The following is a 23,083-nucleotide window of genomic DNA, read 5'->3' on the forward strand; positions in this document are numbered from 1 at the left end:
CTTCCTTTTCAAAGGGGAAAGCCAACATGAATCTTCTGTCTTGAAGCGATTTTTAGGATGGTCCACTTGTATTTGTTAAATTTAAGCCACATTGATTGTCAGGTTAAATGAAGAAAAGAAATGCAAGGACGAACCTGACTGAAAATGAACTTTGGTATATGCCGGAAAGAAAAGTAAAAGCTACAAGTTACACTATTGTATGAGCAACCTGCACACGCTTATCTGCCTGCAGGAGACATGACCGGGAGGGCGTGGCCTTTTAAACCTTAAATTGCTCAGGTTTATGCAATTCAGCTTTTCTGTGCCTTCTGTCATGCCACAGGCTTCGCCGTCTGACACGGGCAGCAGCGCTGTGTGCCTGCAGCTGGGCCTGAGCCCAGGCCCTGCCCAGCCATGCCAGCCCCTGCCTGCTGATTCTACACCTGCACCACGCCCTGCAGTGCATGAGAGACGCGGCAAAGCCACACACGTGAGTTGAAAGGCTTGTATCTTCCTTTGCCCTGCTCCTGCTTTTCCCCTTGAGCTTGGTGTGAGTTCTTCCAGAGGAGCAAAGGGGCAAAAAATGCTCTGGTAAACAAACCAGCCCTGTTTAGTGGTGGGGGAGTGGGTCCAAATCTCAGCCTGCACACTCTAGAGTGCCATGCAGCCAGGCAGTGATAAATATCTACTGTGTCTGTCATTAATGATTCAGCTTCCCTATAGCCTAATGTAGAGTTTGTTTTATATAACATACCCGTAGGTTGCTGTTCTTCTTGGTAGGCACTGTTAAAATACTACTTACATACATACATGCTGGTAGGCAAAAACACTGTTTAGTTCATAGCCTTTTTGTTAGCTAGATGTGCTTGGGTTTCTGTCCTCCCTGTTGCTAAGAAGGTCTATTTCTTCAGTAAAGGGTGTTGAAATCCAAACAATTGTTTGTGGAGAGGTGCCATTTGTACTGCAGCTGCTTTAGCCCATCGCTTTATTAATCCTCTGGAAACCTATTTCTTCCCCTCCCCCAGGTTAAAACCCACAAAGTCTCGCTGCAGCTGTAGGAGGTAAATTGAGGCTACATTCACCACTGCTGTATCTTCCTGCTTAATTTTATGCATAGAACTGCAGCTGAGGTGAGAAAAAAAAGAGAACTTGATTTCGTTTTTAGCTTTAGCTCATGCTCTTCTCACTTAAGCTTACACTCAGTTCTTTACTCAAAACATCTTGTAATTCAGTACCAGTATATGCAGCAGTTGCAAACCTGTGAATATATGTGAATAGGCATAACTTCTTGTAAGTTTTATTTCTACCATAAGACTGATTTTTCCTGTGAGAACATGTATATTCTCAGTGCCAACTCAGAACCCAGAACAGCAATGAGGGTACGTGGACATCCTCACCCACCAGAATGTATACTCTGAGTACTCAGCAGACAAGAGGTCCAAGTATATAAATCAGAAGGACCTGTTCACATGTTTAAACTTCTTAATGTTTTGGATTGTTTTTAATGACCAGGGATGGACTGCTTGCATCAAGCTGTCAGCCACTTTTACATCTGCCAAAGAAAAGCACAAAAACCAGGAAAGGTGCATATTAGACTTGTATGTCGTGTTCTTCTATGATGCCTGATAACTAGGAAAGGGCTCCTTCAACAGCAGGAAAAACAGGATAACCTTAGGTGACTGTACTGGGCACCATGCAAGGCACTTGCTTTCCCAAAATCTTTTGTAGAAATGGAGCTCCCCCTGCCCAAATACTTTTCATTTGCTCATTCAGGTTCATGCAGAACAACATCAAGGCAGTTCCATCACTTCATTGAAACAGCAGTGTCTCTTATCTGCTGTTGTTGGAAAAGCACAAATGCTGACCTGCAAATAAAAGCCAGAAATCACTGTCAGGAATTTGGAAAGCTGCTGATGTGTGAGGAGTTGTATCCTCAATACTCCCATCTACTTTCCTGAGACTGAAAATTCTTCTTAAGGAAGTGATCTCTTACTAATTTGCTATTTTATTCTTCCACCCCAAACCTCAGAGCCTACGTGTATTTTCCAAAGATATAAATTGAATCAATCTGGGAAAGCTTGTCTCATTGTTGTTTTATCCTTGCCCCCTGAAAATACTCTCCCACTGCTAATTTCTCTTCCTTGTTTGTGGTCCCGTGGAAGTGTCCTCCCCTTTGCTCACATGGGCTCTGCTTTTGTAAGGGGTTTCCAAGCCCATGTGTTTGAACATTAACTGCATCAGGACTTCGTTGTAGCCTAGAGTTGGAAAGAGGAATGTTCCTGGCTCTGAGTTGTGATCATCTACTAGAAAAGAAAATTGAATTGTGTTTTGGAAGAAGTTTGAATGTGCTGGCGTCTTCCCTAGCACAGCTTTTCTTTAGTAAAATGGAAATAAATTTTGCATGCAGGATGAGATGATAGATTAGCTCCATTTCACTACAAACCAGGAAATCAAGCAGCATTGTTTCCAGAAGGAAAGTAAATTAATACAGGCTTTCAAATGTAGAGAGCATCCTCAAGGCTGGCTGCTGGAGGGGAAGAATTTTGGTATTTCTGTAGATGTCAGCCTTGTCTGCAGGGCTGGGTGCTGCCACCTGGCTCCTCTCACTGTCAGGGCAGAGGGAGGACTGTAGCTCCAGGGACTCTGTGGCCAGTCTGGGGGGGACATGGTCCCTCATGGGGGGACACTGGTGTCCTGCAATGCAGTCTGACTGAGCACTTGTTTGCAGTTCTTTCACAGAAATTAGAAGCTGGGATAGACACATATGCAGTTGATCTTTCCAAGGCTTTCCCTAAAGGCTCAACCTGAATCTGCAAAAGCAAGCGTTATCTGAATCATGGGATTCAAAAGGATTCAGCACAGGAGACAAACTTTCACCTTCAATACATTTTCAGGGAATGGTTAGTTGGCAGTTCCTGTTGTGTACAACTGCTTCCTGCTGTGTACTGTTCTCATCCCAATGAGTAAAAATCAATTCCTCCTTAATAAGGAGCTAAATACTCAAACTTCCTACCTGTCTAGCTGCTCATGGAATCTCATTTGTCCTCCAGTTTCATTTTAATACACCCACAAGATTCTTACTGAAACAAAGATTCTTAATAAAATAAATGGGTTTTATCTGCCAGAAATTTCTTATTAAGGAATGCTTCCTATTTCTCTGTCTGGATTGGTATATCTTTCAGAAAATGGCTTGTTTGAAAGCAGATAAATTTTGATTGATTTTAGATATAATTCCTGTCTACTTTTTGCTTATCTTTTCCCTAACCTTTTGTTTTCTATGCTTACAGCTGCATGGTATAGATTGTGTTGAAATGCTGATGTTAAAAAAGTATAGGTGATCCTATTATCTTATTTTATTTTCTACTACAAAGCTGATTTTGTACTATATATTTCATAGTATCAGTTCTCACAGGATTTTACAAGTAGAACCCAGTGCTGGAAAGTATAGCTTTGGGTTCTCATAGTTTCAGTCTGAGAACTCATCTAATCACACTACTGCTATTTAAAATAATATCTCAGTTTAGATCCAGTCAAAAAGGGTCTGAGGCACTGAAATAAATATGACTTGTAGGAGGAATTTCAAAGAATTGAAAAATCCCCTTGCCTGCCTGCACACAGCAGATAACATCTGATTGTGAGAAAGGATGCAGGAAGCAGGACAATTTGAGCATGTAATTCCTAATTGGTTTCTCATCACGGGGCTAAACAGCACACAATTGGTTTTCATACCCACAGAACCGGTTCTGGAAGCAGATATTAACTCAGCCACAGACGTGACTATCTTTCCCAGGCTGGTGTCCCTTGTGTGTCCTGGCTGACAAAACCTTAGTAAGCCTGTTGTTGTTAAGGGGAATATTACAAGGCCATCAGCAACACATGCATGTTAATTAGCAATGGGCTTTGGGGGAGTTCCCATGAGGCCCCAATTAAAGCAGTGATGAATCAAGTCCAGTGAGTAGTACTACACTCAGGGATGTTGTTTCCCAGCACTGAGCAGATGAAGACAGTACCAGGCTTTACAGGATGTGTTTTGGTGGCTGAGGGTTTGGTCACTATAATAAACAAAATTTACTTGCTGAGACTTTTGTTGGGCAGGGAGCTTAGTCATTATCCTGCTACAAAAAAAAAAAAAAAAAAAAAAGCCCTGGAACAGAAACTATTGCACAGCCCCATCTAGAAAGATCTGCTTCCACTCCTGCTTGAATACTTTAGGTTTCCCCAGTTCTTTCCATTTTAAAAAGAGCTATAAGCTCTACTGCACACCTGACTCCCAAATGAGCAATAGGGACTACCAGCAGATATAATGGGCACTGTCTGCACTACTTTGTAAGAGAGGTCTGTTCAAGAGCCAAAATGTAACTTGTGTCAGCCCCAGAAAACTGATAGTCAGACCACAGTAACTGGGCTGCTGGGTTCAGCCTCTTCAGTGTCCAGTATATCTCCCTCTTCCCAAGAGTACATTTTTCTTAAATGTGATATTCAATACTCAGCAGTGCACAAAATTGCAAGGTCATCAACGTTTCTTTCCCTTGTCCACCAGAATTTCTATTTATGGCTGCATCTTTTTGAAGGCTGCCCCTAGGCTGTACCACTCCTCTAAGTTGTTGAAATTTACTTGCTGATTACCTTACCAGGGCTTATGCCCTCCTTTATCCAGGGTCCTGAGTAGGACTGGCCCCCAGCAGTTGTGACCCTGGGACTGAGTGGCAAGGAATGCCTTCAGATTGTGCTATTTTAAACAGCAGTGTCACTGTGCCATGCAGTTCTTCAATAGGGACCATTTTTTCTGCTTAGGATTTGTTTATTTCATCATTTTTGTGGACCCAAGTAGTAGGAGGAGGAAAGAATAAGATAAAAGTATAATTTAAGTTATAGACATTTACAGACCTATAATTTTAATTGTATATAGTATATAATATTTAACAATAATTTCCATTATTTAATAATGTATAATAATAACATCTAAATCATAGTACAGGAGTTAGGTGAAACATAAATAAACTTGAGATACAGATGATTACATCCTTGTTCCACTGAATTTGCTTAATTTTTCCTTTGAGTGCAATGAGCCAGAAATTTTAACCCAGGCATTTGCTTCTATTTTTTAGACAAGTTGCTCTGGGGAGCCAACTGCTCCAAGTTGCTGCTGTCCCCCCTGCGGGTGCATGTCCATAAAGCAGAGAATGCAATCCTAGAAGTCAGGAGTTTGTGAGGGCTTTCCCTCGGATAGGTCTAAGAGCATCTCTGTGGTCACCTTGCTGCACAAGGATTCCTGTGACAGAATCTGGGCACTGGCCCCACAGGCATGGGAGCAGCCAGCTGCCCCTTCCCCTGCTCACCTAACCAAGTAGGTGCTTCTAACTATGCGGGTTGCTTCTGAAAAAAGGTCCCCACAGGGTGTTGTGAGAACTCATTAAGCAGTTTGCCAAGTATTAAGAAACTCCTGGATCAGAGAAGCAGTTGTAAAGGCACAGTGTAATTAAAGCACAGTTTACTTTATTATGTGTTATTAGCAGGGTTATCCATCACATGCTCTGTGCTTTGTAGTTATTAAATGTTATCTCGTGGTCACATGTGAGGAGATGCTGTGTGGTCTGAGGGTGGCAGGTACCATGGCGTGGGAGCCAGGCTGAGGTGTAAGGTTTCAGTGTCCTGAGGGGAAGAAGTCTTCCACTTCTCTTTTGCTCCCTCTTCATCTGCTCTTTCTTCTCTCTCCTCTCTGGGAGAGTAGTAGCATCACCCACCTTCCTTGCTGACCCACTTGGGGCCCTGGGAGAGGATTGCAAAAACAGATTAAGATTTACTGTGAGGCTGTATTAAGATTTTCACAATCCCATGCAATTTACTCTGCCTATTGTATTTTTATTTTAAAGGTAAGTAGGGCAGCCTGCACAGAGCACACGTGGTCTACAGTGCCCATCACAGAGACACAGCAGACACACCTGCAGCAGGGACCAGGGATGCTCTCCCTCATGCAGTTTGCATGCTGTACCTGTTCCTGGCCTACCAGCTTCTTAGAAGGCAGCTGGGACACATTTGTCCAGCCACAAAAATACAGTTCTGTCATCTGCTCAAATGGCTGAAAGCAAGCTTGAGGTATTTGTGAGGCTGCCAGTGTTGGCAAAGCCAGCCAGAGCAATCAGCCAAATCGGAGTGGAGGTGCACCTTTTGTTACATAACTAGCCATGTCATTTTGTAATTTACAATGTGAAATGCCAATGGCATTTATTATGTCAATTAGGATGAGCATATGTTTAGGAAGCCCTTGAGGAGTCAATCATAATTGCTCACATAGCCTTGCTTCCACCACATGATTGACTTCCTTTGAGCAGGTAGACTGTGTGCCTTTGGGAAGCAGTTACCCACAGCCTGCCCATTTTGCTACAACTCATCTTCACTCTTGGAGTCTGAGCTTTTAGTTCTGGCATAAGTCTGGGCTTACTGAGCTTTGAAAAGAGCAAGAAACAGAAGTTACTACCTTAACCATCAGTATTTGACAACTAGAGGCATGCCAGCACCAAGTCTTCTTGGAAGTATTACTTTCTACTGAGGTGAGTTCATTCCTAGGACATTTTCCTTATGGTAAGGAATACTTAACCTGACAGATATGTACTGTCTTACTCAGATCTTCTCTTCACTCAGATCTTGTCCAGCTGTTCCTAATATTGTCAGTACTTCTGGGCTGATTTTTTTATTTTATTTTAACATGCTGAGTAAAGTTTTGTATCCATGAAATCATCAGAAAGAGCAATCCAGGTTTGCGTGGGCATGAGAGACAGACAAAACAGCCGAATATATTTCCATACATTCCCAACAGGCATTTCAGCTACATAATTCCACAACAAAAAACTTTTTCCAACATTGGTTAATTCTGTAAATTCCAGCATGAGCCACAGAGAAGAGAATTCTTTTCAAACAGTCTGGTTCTGGTTTTAGAAGTTACTTTGTGTGCAGGCACAGTATGACATTGCTGTTGGGTCTCACAGCTTGAGCTACAACTTAAAAAGTTGGGGTTATTCACCTACTGTACTGTACCAATGGATTTTTCTATTCAGTTGGAAATGCCTTTCATCACTAAAGGCTCTGCAAAGTACTTTGATTGTTATAAGTTCTGAGAAAGACTTTTTGACTATTAATAACTTTGGAAAAACAGCTGTCTTAAAACTGGGGCCAGGCAGAGGAGAGGTTTTGGAGCTCCTGTTTGTTGTCTCAGACACATTCTGTACTGATGTGCTGAACTTTTAAATACAATTATTTTCCTCTAAGAGCCAGTTATAACAGTCTTTCCTATCATCTTAAAAGTCAAGATGAATTCTTACCTGCTAAAATGATATCTCCAGGATTCACAACTCTCCTCCAGCTACTGGCTTTTTACCTGAAGGTATGTATCTTGCCTTTGCCCATAACAAATCTCCATCTAATTACACATCAGGCAGAAAAAAAAAAATGTTGTGATTCTTCTTTAGTCAGAATAGATTTAAAAATAAGTGGAAAAGCAGGGAAAAAAAGAGAGAGTAGACTATACATAGGGAGGAATCCTGGTCAGAAGGCATGATGATAAGATTTTGGGCACCTTAATGTTTTATAGACTTCCTTCAAATAAGGTTTCAAGTCTAGGCAAACTGATTCACCCCTTTGGCCTTTAGTGCAGCTATGCCAAGATTGGTGCAAATTATTCCATGATATTTTCTAACCAGGTCTTTGAAATGTGAATCACTGCCTTTTTTAATCTAAAATACTGTATAATACATATTATTGAAGTGTGGATCACTCTATAATGTTTTCCACAACTGTGGTATAGTAAACTGTTGTATATACTTTCTTACTTGGAAAGTAAAATCAGTGTAATCTATAAAAAACTTCAGTTTGAGAGAAGCAGTTGGTACAAGCCATGGTAATGGGAAACCTGGGAGGCTGTTACAAGGGAAGACGCTTTGATGAAAGGTAGGAACTCAAAACAGTTACCATTTTACTAATGACAAATAGTTTTCTAAAAGCATTCAGCCTCATACTTCATTATACAACCATGAATATTAAATAAGTGATGTGATCTTGCAACCCAGATTCTGGCAGGAGCAGTAAGCTCACAGCTAACCCTGCATAACTGGAGGACTGTTGTACTTTTGCTTGAGAGGGTGAGGGAGAACCTCTGCTCCCTCCTAGCCATGAGCCACTCATCTCCCCAGGGAGGGTGAGCCACTAGATGGGGACAATGCCCACATCTAACCTGCCCACATCTGGCCAGTGGCAGTTGGGCTGAGGCTTCATTAAAGAGCTAATTCTGTAGCTGTGCAAGCTGTTCAGCCTCCTAGCAATTTGATGTGCATATTTTTTAACACAGACAAGATGGCAGTCTCCAAGCCCTCTGCAAAGATGCTGATTATCAAGGAAGGCAGGTATTGGCTGCAGCATGCTCACAGCTAGTGTGGTGAAAGGAAGGCCAGGTAGAAGCATCTCTGGAAGAATAAGGAGCCCCTACCCTTACCTGGCAGCTGTGAATGCTGCTGTGGCAGGGTGGTTTCCTTACATGCCTGTGGACCAGCCCCTTTGGCCATCCACTGCCTTACTGACCCACATAAATGGATGGCTGTGAGTCACTCAGAGATGCACATTTGTAGGAGATAAAAGCCCATGCTGGGAGTGGGGGAGGGATGCAGAATGACTTTGCTATCATAATTTAGCTAAGAAGAGCACAACAGCTCTGTCAGTAGAGCCTCCGGATCCCACGGGTTGCACAACAGAGAAACAGGGTGTAAAAAGGTATCTGTTTTAATCTGCAGATACAGGATTTGTTATACATGTGCTCTGAGTGTGTATAAAACAGGAACATTAATAAAAGGTGTCCCTTAAACACAGAGAGGAAACCAAGCTACCATACCAACTATTCGTCAATCTTACTCTGCTATTTAGAATCCATTTCCTTCATACATGCTACATACATACATACATGGCCACTCTTACCATTGACTGAAGATTTCATTACCACCAAGCTGTACTACTTCAGAATGAACTGCTGGAGCTAAATTCCTCTTACTGCTCTGCAACTCATCTGTTTTGCTCCTCTGTTTTCTAGTGATGCCTGCTCACTGCCTTATCTTTCTCCATTTGTGATTTAAGCCAGCAGCTGCTCTTCCAGGCTCCATGTCACTGTTTCTCTGGCCTTTAGGCATTGGTTTTATTCTTTCTGTGATAGCCACTTCCACAATCTTAATTGTTTTTCCCTTAGCTTTTGTTACTCATTTTCTGCTACCTGAAATTTCTCCCATTTTGTGCCGTGCTACTTCAAGTTCAGCCTCCTGACCTGCAGGTTAATATTTTACAGTGGCTGGGCAGAGGCAGTGGGGTTCTGCCACTCTGCTTGGCAAGCCCTCTTCTTGCTACACTGCTGCCAGTGTAACTGTGGTGGTAAGTCAGAATTTAGCCTAAAGATTGGTTAAATGCTTCACTGGGATGGGATAACTATGGATTTGTTATTGCAAGGAGATGAAAGGCATTCTCTCTACCTACTCTTTGTGTTTATTGTCCAGGCTTTTTGTGAGGGTTTGTTCTGTTATTCTCATAAGTGCTTCTGGTGGCTGCAAATTCCTAAACAGTGACGACCAGTAAGATGCAAACTTCTTCAAATCATTACAGCCTGTTAGGTAACTTTTTAAAAAATGTGTTATCATGACAGTGCTTTTCACTGTGGTCACGGCCCTGAAGTTTTTTATGCCTGATGTGACCATTATCATTTCAGCTTGTGGCTGAAAACTTGGCAATGTGGATATCCAGATAACAATGTTCTTCCTTCATCATTTGCACTGTATTCTTGTGCTTCACGTCTCTGCCTTGGACTGAAGCTTGGTTCACCACAGTGTCACAGCACTGTGACATTCTTACAAATTGATTGATTTTCTTTATCCAAGCCAGTCTGTGCTAGGTGCTGTAAAACTATGCTAGATCTGGGACCTGAGTTGTTGAAAGCTTCCTGCACAGCAGGGAAGTGGCAAATGCTGGTGATGTCTGCTTAGGCATGAGACCACACCTCCTCTAAAAGCTTCTCCTGCCAATGATCCTTGCAAGAACCACCCTCTGTCAGTATGGCTCTGACTACAAGAAGCATGAGACTGCCAAGGTGACATCCATGTTCCACTGAGGCTGCCAGTGGTGGCTGACACCAACTCAAAGGAACATAGGATTCCTTCCCTCTGTTTTCTCGTCTCTTCCTCCCTCAAGGACAGGGCTTGAAGAATAGAGGTTCAGCCAGGAAATTATTACCTTTCCTGTTTCGCTGTGGTTTACCATCTACCTATGCAGGTTTTCTTGCTCAAAGTGTATTTTTGTTTTTTATTCATAGGTACTGGGAGAAATAGAAAGATGAACTAGCAACCAATAGCTTGAATTTAAATACCTTCTCACCTCTCTTCTACAATATTCAGGAGGAATTAAGATTTTAAGCTTCCTAAAAGGACATGATACTAATTATGTAGCTATTATATGACAGCACATAAATGTTATAAGTACAAGTGACTTCAAACATTGTAAAGAGCATCTGCCTCTGACTGAATCTGTGTGACAGTTCCATCCCACGCCCTCCATGCTAACACTTTTGGTGGGATAATCACTTCCCAAAGATGGCAATCATTCCATTGCTTGATATGTCCAGCAGTTATGAAGGTTCATGGGTGAATGTGGACCAAGTTAGCCAGAAGGGGCTGAGATTTTTTTTTCCAGAGTTTATATTAGTATGTAGTCAAAATTTTCTAAATAATAGACCTCATAGGACTTGAATTTCATGTTCTAAAACTCAGTGCCTGTTACTAATAAATGTGGATAGTTTTGTTTCCCTGTGCTGTAGCAAGTATTTATAATTTATGTAAACATTGTAAAATTCAGGTACAGCTCCTCATACCTGCCCTTTTCCACTAGCATTGCATTATTAGTATGTCAGATTGATAAAGCATATCTGTAACGTGGCCAGGACAGTCAGACTTTGACTCCTCTAGGGCTTCTCTCATCATTTTTGCTGCAGCAGAACATGGCCTTAGGGCAGTGGTGCTTCTCTTTCTCTGTTGTCATTGAGAAAAATAATTGCAGTAGCTTTGGAGCTGTGGTACTGTTTCCAGAGATAGCTAATTGCTGTGTTGGATATGTGGAAGTGGAGGAGAGGTACTTCCAGGGTTAGGGCATGAGGCTGGGAAGGGATGGCTCCGATGCTCAGATGTTCCTGGGGGCTGCTCCTTCCTCAGAGCAGGGCTTCAGCTTTAGCTTTCAGGCTGGCTGATGGGAGCTGTGTGTTGGGTCTCCTGCCAGCAAGCAGCAAGAATTCTGTCCTTGAAAACATCCACGAGGCAACAAATGCTGGAGTTGGCTGTATTCTGGTGTGTGGTGCATAGGGCAGGCACCCACAGAGACGTCCCTGTGTGCAATGGTGCAAGGGGACATGGTGGGGGAGTGGAGAAACAGCATGATGCTGCCCACAGCCCTGGTTGCCCCAGGTGCAAGGCATTCTGAAAATGTAAAAGATAACAAAGCTTATAGCACAGCGCTATTTTTGTCATGCTTTATTGGTTTCTAATTCATTTTTACATCTATTTTAAGAATCATGCAAGTTCCCAAGCCATGTGTTGCCATTATTGCAAGCAGTCCTGTTGACTTGAGATGGCTCCCTCCATGAGAGAGGAATGTGGAGAGCATGGACACCCACCACAGCCACCCCACTCCATCTAGAAGTTATCCAAAAGCTTCCTACAGGAGCCACTTACAGTGCCCAGATAGTCTCCACCCCTGATAATTTTTTATCTCATTTTATTTTGCTGTGTGTCACGTTAGTAGAATGAAATAATAATTCCTATATTAAGATAACAGGTGGAGCTGCTACCTGCACTATGGAGAGATGTTTGTTTCTTTAAAAATAGCTTTTTATAAAGCTCTGGTGAATATTTTTACAAAAGGAAACATTTGACCCAGTTTGGCGTATTTTAAATATTTGCAAGGGTTCTTACAGGCAATGATTTTAATTCCAGTGAAGCTACTGCTAATCAGGAGAGAGAGCTTATGCAGAACTCTCTCTTGCAAGCAAAAACAGGCGCTTAACATAATTGCTTCATAAGAATAAACCTAGCAAAACATTGAAGAGAATGTTTGACATTTAAACATCTGGTTAGTGTTAGTGGGGCTATTATTTTACCTTCATGCCAGAAAAACCTGCCATGTTAAAGTTTGATTTCTCAGGTTTAGAACCCATGAGCTTTGCATAAAAATAAGGGTTTATTTATATGAAAATATGCTCTGTCATAGTCAGATTTTTCTTATTATTCTTTCCCTCATTTGCCCTCAGACATGGGTGTCTGAGGCTGACACATTGTCTCAGCAAATTAAGTCAAGCTGAAAGCAAGGGTACAGTGTTAGCGCAGAGCAGCAAATAAGATTTACATTTTCAAGCAAGAGCAGTAATTAGGCCATTGCATATTTTATATCTTCGTGTTTATTTTCAGAGTGGTGTATCAAAATAAGCATAGAAGTAATGAGACATAAGTGCTCCAACAAGCAGTTGGGGTTCATCAAGTAAAAACTACAAATTACTCTTTGGTTTTACTGCCACCCACAGAGTTTACATCTTTAAAATACCAGCAGGCAGGTGTTGTGGCCAGAGCTAATTGGGTTTTTAGCTAGGGACATACTGGGTTTCTGTATGACAAATTATAAAGGGAATAGGCAATCCAGTACTTAGCATTGTGCTGTGGACTTCAGTATGTAAGGTGTTAGATTCTTTGCAGAGCAAATGAAGTTTTGAACTGATTATGCTGCTGCAGATGGCTATAACTGTTTGACTTCAGGCAGGCAAACTTTGAATGCAGGGGTCCAGGTCCATTGCTGCTGTAGTATGAGAATGGTCTACAGGGCCCCAAGCTCTAAATTCTCATCACCCAAATTATCCTCCCTCTGGCTACAATACAGTCTTTGTATGCTTGTGTGTATTAGGTGAAGCTGCTGCTCTCACTTGCTGTGCTGAACAGGCAATTTGGCAGCAACCTTTATTCTTACCTGTATTTCTGCACACAGTCTTGCAGTGTTTGTCCACACACAATGCTACTTTTCTGGCAGAAGTAATGTGGCCACAAAGTCATCTGACTGGAACTGCAATTATGTGCTAATTTAAGGTTTTCAACCATTAAATGCCTGTAGTATTTCTCCCTATTTTGATATATTCCTTTACAATGAAAGTATCTGTGTAAATTAAGCTAGATTTATGAGAAAATATGTCCCTGGAGTTAATTATCTCTTTTTTTTCTGCCCCCTTCTTTGCTTCACTCTCCCATCCCAAAGACACAGTCCTTTCCTAGTACCTGATATGTACTTTGTATCCAGCTACATACTGCAAGTATGGTAAGGAAACACAACCCAGAGCATAATCCTTCACCTTTCCTCCCCACAGATCTGACAGCACACGAGCCTTGCTACAGCTCACAAACAGAAAAAGGGTTGGGTGTTCCCACCTGCCCCCTTTTGAATTGCATCAATTCTGATTATGAGCCAGAAAGAAGAAGAAATGGAGGATAGCTCCGCGCCACTCTGTGTCACCTGCGGCCAAGCGCATTTACCGGAAGAAAACCACTTGTACAGCTACACCGAAGAAGTCGATGATGATCTGATATGCCACATTTGCCTGCAACCTTTGCTTCAGCCATTAGACACGCTCTGTGGTCACACCTTCTGCGCAGCCTGCCTTACAAACTTCCTTGTGGAAAAAGACTTCTGTCCCATGGACCGCAAGCTTGTGATTCTCCAGACGTGCAGGAAGTCCAGCATACTAGTGAATAACCTCCTGGACAAGCTAATGGTTAGCTGCCCTTTCACAGAACACTGCTCAGAGGTTGTGCAACGTGGTCACCTTGAACAGCATTTCCAAACCCAGTAAGTTGTTGTTGACAGACGTTTTTTCACTCCTTTTTTTGAGCAGAGGAAAAAATATCTTCAATTAATACTGGTCAAAATAGACAGTTAATGTAAAGAAAGAGTTGTTTATTTCACTCCCAATGAACACAGCATCATTAATTTTGAGCTGAATTTAGTCCATTTATAGTCCAAGGCATAGGCTATATCTTACTTTTTTTAGAATCAATGCCCTAATGCATGTAAGGTACTTCATGCTATTGTTAGCAGTTCTGGGTGAATACTTTGTGGTTAGCTGCACAATAACAATGCGTACGTAGTCCAAAGTGATCTGCATGTTTTGGGAAGCTGAACTATTATAAATATTTTAATAGCACATTAAAGGTTTTATAATTGCCCTTTCTTCAAACATTTTTTGAATCACAAATGACCTATATGAGAAGTAGAGCAGAAAATATTCCAGTTTGGTATTGGTCTTTGAACCTGAGCGCTCCCTTTTTCCAGGTGAGCACTTACCCAGGGCACCATGGGGCTCACAGAGAGACAGAGTCTGGAAATCTGGCTGGACTCCCTCTCCAGCCTTATACCTCCTGAGGTAGCCAGGAGTCTCTCAATCCTGCCTCTGGGAGAGACCTCTCCAGGGAGTGGTTTGGTTCCCCTGCAATGAGAGAATGGAATGATTCTCTGTTTTGCAGAGTAAAAGCATGTGCTGCTGCTTTTGTCTTGCATGTTCTGCCTTTTGTAAGGAAGGCAGAAAGGTAAAGAGGTACTTTCAGGGCTGTGATTTCTGATAGCATACTAACACTTTGGCATAGTCTGCATAACAGCACCTCAGGCCTGAGGAGAGATGGGGTCATCTAAGATGTGCCCTTTTCTGTGAGCTGTATCTATTACCCAGTGAAATTAATTCCCCTGAAGTTTGCAGGTGTAAATCATGGCGCTAGGTGTGTACTTCTGCATGTGCAACATGAAGGAAGCCTTGAGCAGCCAGCGTAGGGGCTCCAGACTGTCCTGCACAGACATGGCAGTACTGAGAACCAGAGCATGGCTGGTGAGCAGGCTGGTGAGCCCGAGGGTGGAGGTGTTCTCACAGAGTGCACACTTCACAGCCTGCGAGCCCACAACCAGAAACGGCTCTGCAGCCTGCTGTTCAACGTGTCCTATTTGCACTGGAGACGTCATTTCCTGAAGCACCTGGATTCCCAGTTGGAACTTACTCACTTGAAGATATTCACTGAGTTATTCACAACCAAAAATGTGATGATTTTGCAGTACCAAAACCAAAAAACACCCCACAAACTTTAGCAATGGGTTTATTAATCCCTTGCAAAGGTCATGAGACCACTTTTCACTTGCTGGAGTTTTGGTGTTTGTGGATTTGGGTGCCCTTGTCCCCACATTTCTGGACCTGGCTTTCCCTGGGAGGGTGCTTGTGGCTCATGGTGCAAGAGGCAGTGGCAGCCCAGGCCAGCAGTGCTCTGGGAGTTCTACTGTGTGTGGCTAAGGGGACAAAATAACAGAGTTACTCATAATTTTATGTCTTAGGCCAGTACTTCTCTAACAGGCCTCAAATGTTAATTTCAACAGAAATGCAGGTAAGGAGACTATCAGTCTTCTGTGAGCTGCTGTCACTGAAATTATGTTTCTCTACATATTCCAACCACAAAATCCTGAACCCCTAGTGCAAATGCCCTTTCCCTTTGCTATACCTATAGCTGAATTTAATGTGATTTAGACCTTCCTGTTTGTCTTCATTTTTTTGACATGATGATGCTGTGGCCATAAAATTAGCAGGACACCCATTCCCAATTTACCCCCAACCCCCAATATATAAGCAAATTGAAATATTGGGTTTTGCATGGAGACCACACAGCTAGCACAACTTCTGATTTCTAGTGTTGATTTTCCAACGTGGATATGTGCAAGTCACTCTAGTGTCTTAGTTTCTTTTCTGTAAGGTGGTAGTAAAGGTACCCTTCACTACATAACTCAACAGAATTGCACTGCTATAAACAATGATTTGGTCCTGTAAAGGCCTGGCAAGTTTTATTCTCGCACTTCCTGTTGAATGTCAGTGGCTTGGCCTGGATCTTCCCCTCAGGATCCTCAAGATCCTGTTCTTCTGGCTTACTTGGCCTGAGCCTAAGCAGAGATAGAAGGAATTGTCTCAGGAACGTATTCCCACCATCTCTTGCAGTTGCCTCTTCCCTGTGTCAGGTTCCGTGCACCAGTCCCAAGTTTGCAAACCCCAGGAGCAGAAGACTGGAGAGATGCAGTAGGGTCTTCCTACCCTAAAGCCTCTAATGTAGTGAAGTACAAAACATTGCAACATAGGCTGGACATTTTTTGTCTTTCTACTCATGACATGGCTTTTCTTTCCTCAGAATGGCTGGGAGTGCTGAGTTACCTTAAGGCCAAAGGGCAGAGACAGGAGAATTGGAAACGACAGGGAACTTCTGCTGTTGGGGGTTTCAGCTTTGCAGGGAATAGGTACTGCAATGCCACTAGCATTCCCACTTGAGGGGAGAAATAGGAGGGAACATTCTGAGTGATCCCTAAAGTTGGACTTCTACATCCTTGTGCTTGCAGATGCTGCACAGCACCTTTATTTTCTTTAAGCACAGCATTAATTAATTACATAACACCTAAGGTATGTTATGCCTCTGCCTAATTTAATTGTTGGAAATGCAGAAACCTCTCTTGCCACCCCATCTCCACTTAATGGCAAGGAGAAGAATGTTGTGCTCTGTCATGCCCGGGGACAGATGAAACAGACTGAGCTGATGCTGTTCTCTTTAAGTCTTGTGAGTCAATAGAGGGAAGGGAAAATGTGTGATTTTGCTAATTAAAAATACAATAATAATCATAAATATTTGGTGTCTGCAGTGAGAACAGTTCAGAGCCCACCTGATATCTCCAGAGAACATTATTGTGTTCTCAGTGAATAAATTAAAGTAGACTGCCCTAGGGTCACCAGGGTGGTCAGCAGTCCTCACATTACTTGCATTATTCAGGTTCAGACCAGTCCTGATTCTCAGAGAGAAAACGAAAGTTTGCCCTGATTAGAGATGAGGTCACTGATGGGACAAGGTGAGCTTGCTGTTTTATGCTTTGTAATTGATGAGAGAACTTTACCATTTTTTTTAAACACTGGTTACCATGGAGCAGTCAACTGAAAGCATCCTTATTTAAAACGTTTGCTCTTGCATCCTTCAAAAAAACCCTGAGAAGAGACGTGTCCTTGGATTATTACAAGATTTATGTTTGTACAAAAACATCTGACCGGATTTGGGGAATTCAGACTGAGATGCAAACAGCCAGCAGTTGGCTGTGATCTTTTGCAGCGTTTTACTTTAAAAAGGTGTGGTCTTCTGATATCGCCTGCTACAAAACTCCACAGGGGGCATTTTTTTCCCCCCCTTGTCAGACAGCTACACCCTTCTGTGATGCAGTTTAGCTCGTAACCCATCTGCTTGTGGGCAGTGATGTAAACATACCAGCTGCCTCTGAAGAACCACTCTGAATCCTGCAGGAGGCAGGTCTCTTCCCCGAGCATCGCTCTCCTCTGCAGCATAAGTCACTGTCTCGCCAACCACGCTGTGCTGTCCCTAAACCCTCACATCTACCCATCTGAGAGTCAGATCAAGTAATCCTCTTACAGGTCAATGATTTTTGCAGTGTAGCTTCGTTTAAGGGATTTAAGCTCGATTCATAATGTGCTACCATTGCGTTGAAATGGAAAGGCTTGCTTAGAAGGGGCTTGGCTGGCACGAAAGCTTCTCGTTGTGTGTCCCACCAGCACAGAGAGACAGTGGGAAGGAGGAAACCTAGCAGCAGTGCCAGCGCTGCACTGAAAATGAAGGCTCTCCTGTTACTGGTCCTACCTTGGCTAAGTCCTGCAAACTACATAGACAATGTGGGCAACCTGCACTTCTTGTACTCCGAGCTGTGAGTACGCACAGTCGCGCTGGCATCGTGCTCTCTGTCTGTCTGTCTGACCGAGTGGCGGGAAGGGGCTCACCATGAGCGTGTCGGGGGGTCTGTCTGCCTGTGTGTCTGTGCCTGTGCATACATGTGAAGAAAATCCTGCAACCTCTTGCCAACAGCTTCACACCGTGCTGCTTCCCATCCAGAGGGCTAATAATAGCAGTACGTCCCCATTGCTTTCTGCCTTGGAAGCAGCTCAGACGTACTGAGTGAGGCTGCTTTCTCCCTTATCAACTTGTTTTTCTGTGCTGTTGTTTTACGTGTTCATTGGTTTGGGGTTTATTTCCATTTCTGAGTCCGTGTTTTTCCTTTTTTCCTGTAAATAGCCTTCTGGGGATTTGGGTATAGGGGAGAGCATCAGGATAGACACCCCCAGTAGAGCACTGTCTGTGTACATGCATAATGTTCTGTGTGTAAAGCTGCATGCCTGTAGCAAAACGCTGAGAAGCCTTTCACCAGAAATAATTCACTTCAGACAGAAGAGAATTTTCCCATATTTCTGTTTTTGCCCACAGCAGAATGTTATTTTTTCTGTAAAGCAAATTTAACTGTAGCAATCCATTCATATATCTTCATGCTTTTAAAAATCCCACCTCAAACGACCCCATAGCTGGTCTTTCCAACCCATAAAACAAATATTCTATGGTGTCTTCTGTAAATGTTACTACTTTAATTTGTGCTTGAATGTTATTGTACTAGTTAGTGGAGCTTTTATGACTAGAAATAGCTATTTGCTTCACTATGTTTCCATTAATTATGTGTTGTTTGTATTTTAACAAATTGTCAACTTTCAAGATTTTCATTGAGATAATGAATCAAATGTCTAATTCTCTCAAAAATAAAAAGTGACTGTATTATGCCTACAGTGGGAATATTTTAGTAACAGTTGTGATTAGTACCAAAGGGACTAATTTTCAAATTATTTTGTCTCTACTGTCAGACAAAAATAGCAATGTTTTGCAGCAACACAAAGTCCCCTTTTGAAATCCTTGTGTGATGTGCATGGCAACTATTAATAATTTAGTCACACTGCGTACAACAGCTTAGGATTTCTGTGTCTGTAGGTGTTTTTAAACATTTAACAAGTCTAGTGTTGAGGGTTGCAGCTATGTCCTCATTTTAATTTACTGGCATTTTGTTTAAGAATGTTAATTTTGAAAAAAACAAAACCAAACCAAAAAACCACAACCAACAAACAAAAACAGTTAAGCCAAGCAGGCTACAGGAGCAATCAAACTCAAAACAGGGCAGATGAACACTTATAATGGAAACAATGGCATCTGGGGCATCTAGTTTCCAGGAAAACAAACCAATGAGATTAATCAGAGCACAGGCACAGATGCAGCCTACTTGCTTTTCTTGGGGAATTCAGGTTCACTGATTCTCCCAGAATAAAGGGCTATGATCTTTTCATCTCTTATTTATTTAGCCTTCTAACCCACAGAGATGTTAGTTGTGCTGAATGTCTGCCATTGTTCTAATGGAGTGGGTGTGGACTGGGGCTTGGACGTGCATCTTCAGTTGTCAGCAATGGGAGGTGCACATCCCCTCTCCAGCACCCAGCCCTGGATGCTATCTGGCATCCTGCTGCCAGGAGCCAGTGCTCAGGGCCTCCCACACCACTCTGCCTCTGGCCAGGGCAGCAGAAAGTGGGATTTACTGGGGCTGACACAATCCAAATGGGCACCAGGCAGTTTGACCTCCTTTCAGGAATTTCTTCTTCTCTTCCACGTGTACGTAGTGGAGGAGTTATCTCATCATCTCTGGCTGCTGCTGGATGCTGTACAAGGTGTTGATATACTAATCAGTGGGATGGATTCAAGGTCCTTTCTAATAACAGCAGTTGAAAGAAAAAGAGAAATACTGTTTTCAGTCCTGTTTAATCAGTTTATACAAGTATTATGACCTACAGGTTGCTTCTTCAGTTGGTTGGGCACTGCTCAGATATTTTTAATGCAGTTTTATGAGTGCAGAAAAAACACTGGTGTCCAGGACAGCCTGACACTCAGGGGCATGGGGTAATTTTTGCACCCCAAACAAGCAGCTTTGTAAATCTTTCCCTACAGCTGGCTGAAGAGTCCCTGCTGTGTGTAGTGTGTCTGATGGCTTGCACCATGGCTCAAAACTAGACCATAGTAGGCAGAAAGCAATTTTTTTCATTATCACACTATCTTTGGTTGCTGATGAGTACAACTACTGGCCTCAGTCAGGACTCATTATTTTCTTGGCTGTCAGCCACCAGAAATACTAGTTGAGGAGAAAGAGTGGGATGATGGGTTTGCTAGCAACAAGGAAAGAGCTGGAGGACAGTGGGGGACGCAGTTACCATCACTGGTGCTGGCACAAGAGGAAGAATAAGAGTGCTGGGATTCACACTGCCCTCTCTCTCACACAATCCATCTCTTTCCTTCTACTCTGTTCAAAGGTTATGTTATTTGTATTGCATTGCTGAGGTTTGCTTTAGTTCCAGGGCATTTTTGTTCCTAAATGTGGAATAGGCTACTTGGAGAATAGAGATTACAGCATAGCACAAAACCCATCTGGAGAGGCAGGCCCTGGAATCCAGCTAAGAAATAAAGAGACTTTAGGAGATTTGAAGAGGAGAAATGAACTTGGGGAAAGGCTGTGCCAGACCTTTGCACTTCAGCTAGGTGCCACACAGCTGGAAAAGGGAGGTGTGTGGATGTGTTGTAGTGGCACTTTATGGAATAGATGTTAGGTGCCACTATTTTTAGTTTTCTATTAGCAGTCTGATAATTACAGGTATTCACAGGAAGCAAATACATGTTGCCTGATGTTGTCATCTGCACTAAAACCACTTCCCTGGCTATTGGCTGTTGTTCTTCCCTAAGCACAGATCTTGACACAGATGTTGTTCCTGTCCTTGCTCTTTGCCAAATCATGAAGAGCAGCATGTGGTAAGCCAGGGTTCTCCCTTTTGAGGAGAAGCCCATGGAAACATCTGACAGAAGAAGAAGAGAAACCTATGAGATCTTTAGGCATCTCTGGGAGATGGGGGGATGTAGCCACACAATGTTTTGCACCATCGTAAGGGTATACTTGGGTGTTGAGGAAACCCTACCCCAGGATCCATGCCTTCTTCTTTATATACCTGTAAAGACTTGAAAAGGCATCTGTTCTCTTTCTTTCTTATTTAACATATCTTTAGAGAGGAAATACTTGCCCCAGCATTCTTTTGGGTTGAGGTATGTTATTCCCTCCAGTTAAAAACATGGTGTGTGCGTGGAGAGGCAGCCTGTGGTCACTCTTAGGAGGCTTTCCTGACTGCGATGACCTGGTGGCACTGCTCACACCATTGCTATCCCTCTCACTTCATAGGACAAGCTCTGCAGCAGGGTGTTTCTCAATGTCAGGACTTTCTGCACCTTTAGCTCAAAGGGCCGCTTAGAAATAAAACTGAGGGGAGGGAGGTTGCAAGACTGGGCAGTAAATAACCTCACCTTGTCTCCCTAAGGACATCAATGACGTGACAGCCTGGGGTGCTCCCCAGCCTTACCCAGCTCAGCACGTGGCCGTGCTGGCCGGGCGAGTGCCTGGGTGGTGCCGGACATTGCGTGTGCCCAGCACAGGTCGAGCGCCGGGGAGTCCTTGGCAGCCACTCCTGCTGGCACTCCTTCCCTCCAAGGATTAAACAGCTCCTGCCCTTAGTCCCTGCTGGTAATACATCAGCTAGATCTACCCCACTAATCTGAATCAAGCCATTGTTTTTTAAAATCTTTTGTTTGTTAGGTGGAAATGCACAACCTACTCCCATGTGCGGAAAAAAATACTTTTTTTTTTTATTACCCTTCTTGAGTTTTGCATGAAACAGTCAAAGGAATCTCACCAAATTAACTGGATCCAGTTTCCCCATATAACTTATACAATAACTACTCTCTTAAATTTGAAATCAGCACTTTGGGCTGGAATAACCAGTAAAATTTAGTTTCTCTGTTTATTCAATTTAAAAAGAAGAGATGCAGGTGCGAGCTGTCTTCTAGTGCCATTGAGCACATCTTTTTTATGGTAAAAACAGTGAGGTGCACTCTCCCAGCCCCCTTAGAGCGCTGAACTCTGCAGCCAACTTCTTTATTTTCTGTTCAACTCAGTGGGGAAACTTGTGTCTGGCTTCAAGTCTATCCTTGTAAAATATCTTCCCCACAGAGAGGCTGGGGAACGCGGGACTTGCAATAGTCATGACAAAATTGATAAGCCTGGAGCACCTTTTGGGCTCATGTGTTAGTCCACTGCAAAAGCCACAGGTTGGCCTCCTTATCCTGTGCAAAGCTGTGTTTATAGGAATCTGTGTCAAAGATAAACTGTGAGGTTAATTAAAGCTGAAAGTGCTGGAAATAAAGGCTTGAGCAGAAACACTCTTGAATAACAATGTAAAGGAAATGTTTAGGATATCTACATTAAACAGCCAGGACAAAGCACACTGAGATAAAATTCAGAGGGTCTTTTCCACGATGTTAGAATTGGAGGTCTCTTGGAAAGCAGAATTGAGGGGGATTAAAACAGAAAGGTGTGAGTGTGTCATGGGCTACCATTAACTTCATCCCTATGCTACAGCTTCACAAAGGGGCCAGACATGGAGTTGGTTTTCCTTCAGAATTCTGAGCTCTCCCACAAAATCTCCAGCAATGACCTACTAGTGTGCCTTTCTCAGCTTAGTCCCCCACTAAGTTAGTCTCACTCCTCTTCACCATCTCTCTCCCTTGCCCTTCCACTTCTGTCCTCTGCCTCATGCCTCTTTTGGTCTTTAGCTTTGTTTATTCCCCTCCTCTTTCATGGCTTGGTCCTGCCTCTATTGTGCTCCTTTGTACAAGTACAAAAAAACTTGTAATCTAAACTCTTAGTATTGAAGTGCCCAAACACGATTTTCTAAATATATTGTGTTGCGTTCAAGAGTGTTTTATGTTAGTGTAGGGGTGCAGCAGAAAGCTGTCATTTAATTGACTGTAAATGTCTGGGTCTGGTCACTCTTCAACCAAAGATTAATTGCACCCCTTTAGCAGCACAGTGGGGTCTGGGTTCTGCCCCACCTTCTGCCACCCTCTCACAGAGATGGTACCTTTCCCCACCAGCACATCCCTCCTGGCTTCTCTGCATAGGTTAGAGAGGGCTGAGTTTTTGTGGTATGATTGAGTGTTACTGGTTAGCATTTTTTTTCCCCAGCACTGTGATTCTAGGTTCAGAAATAAATTTGTCTAGGACAGCTCCAGAAACCAAAAGCCCCATG

The 23,083-nt window shown here is 42.9% G+C and overlaps 1 protein-coding gene across 2 annotated transcripts in view; it reads left to right on the top strand.

The window, feature by feature from the left end:
- Nucleotides 1–370: 370 nt before the first annotated feature.
- The window catches only part of LNX1 (ligand of numb-protein X 1), a 79,579-nt gene continuing 56,866 nt past the window's right edge, over nt 371–23,083 (top strand). Inside the window, exons 1-2 of one of the 2 annotated variants that reach the window (XM_066548430.1) lie at nt 371–469; nt 13,397–13,875. In XM_066548430.1, coding sequence (XP_066404527.1) covers nt 13,490–13,875 — 386 coding nt within the window. In that variant the 5' untranslated portion in view covers nt 371–469; nt 13,397–13,489. Of the gene's footprint in view, nt 470–13,396; nt 13,876–17,381; nt 17,803–23,083 lie in introns of those variants that run through there. The other variant, XM_066548431.1, reaches the window with a different exon arrangement.

This window comes from Molothrus aeneus, chromosome 4 (assembly GCF_037042795.1).
Source record: "Molothrus aeneus isolate 106 chromosome 4, BPBGC_Maene_1.0, whole genome shotgun sequence".
NCBI lineage: Eukaryota > Metazoa > Chordata > Aves > Passeriformes > Icteridae > Molothrus > Molothrus aeneus.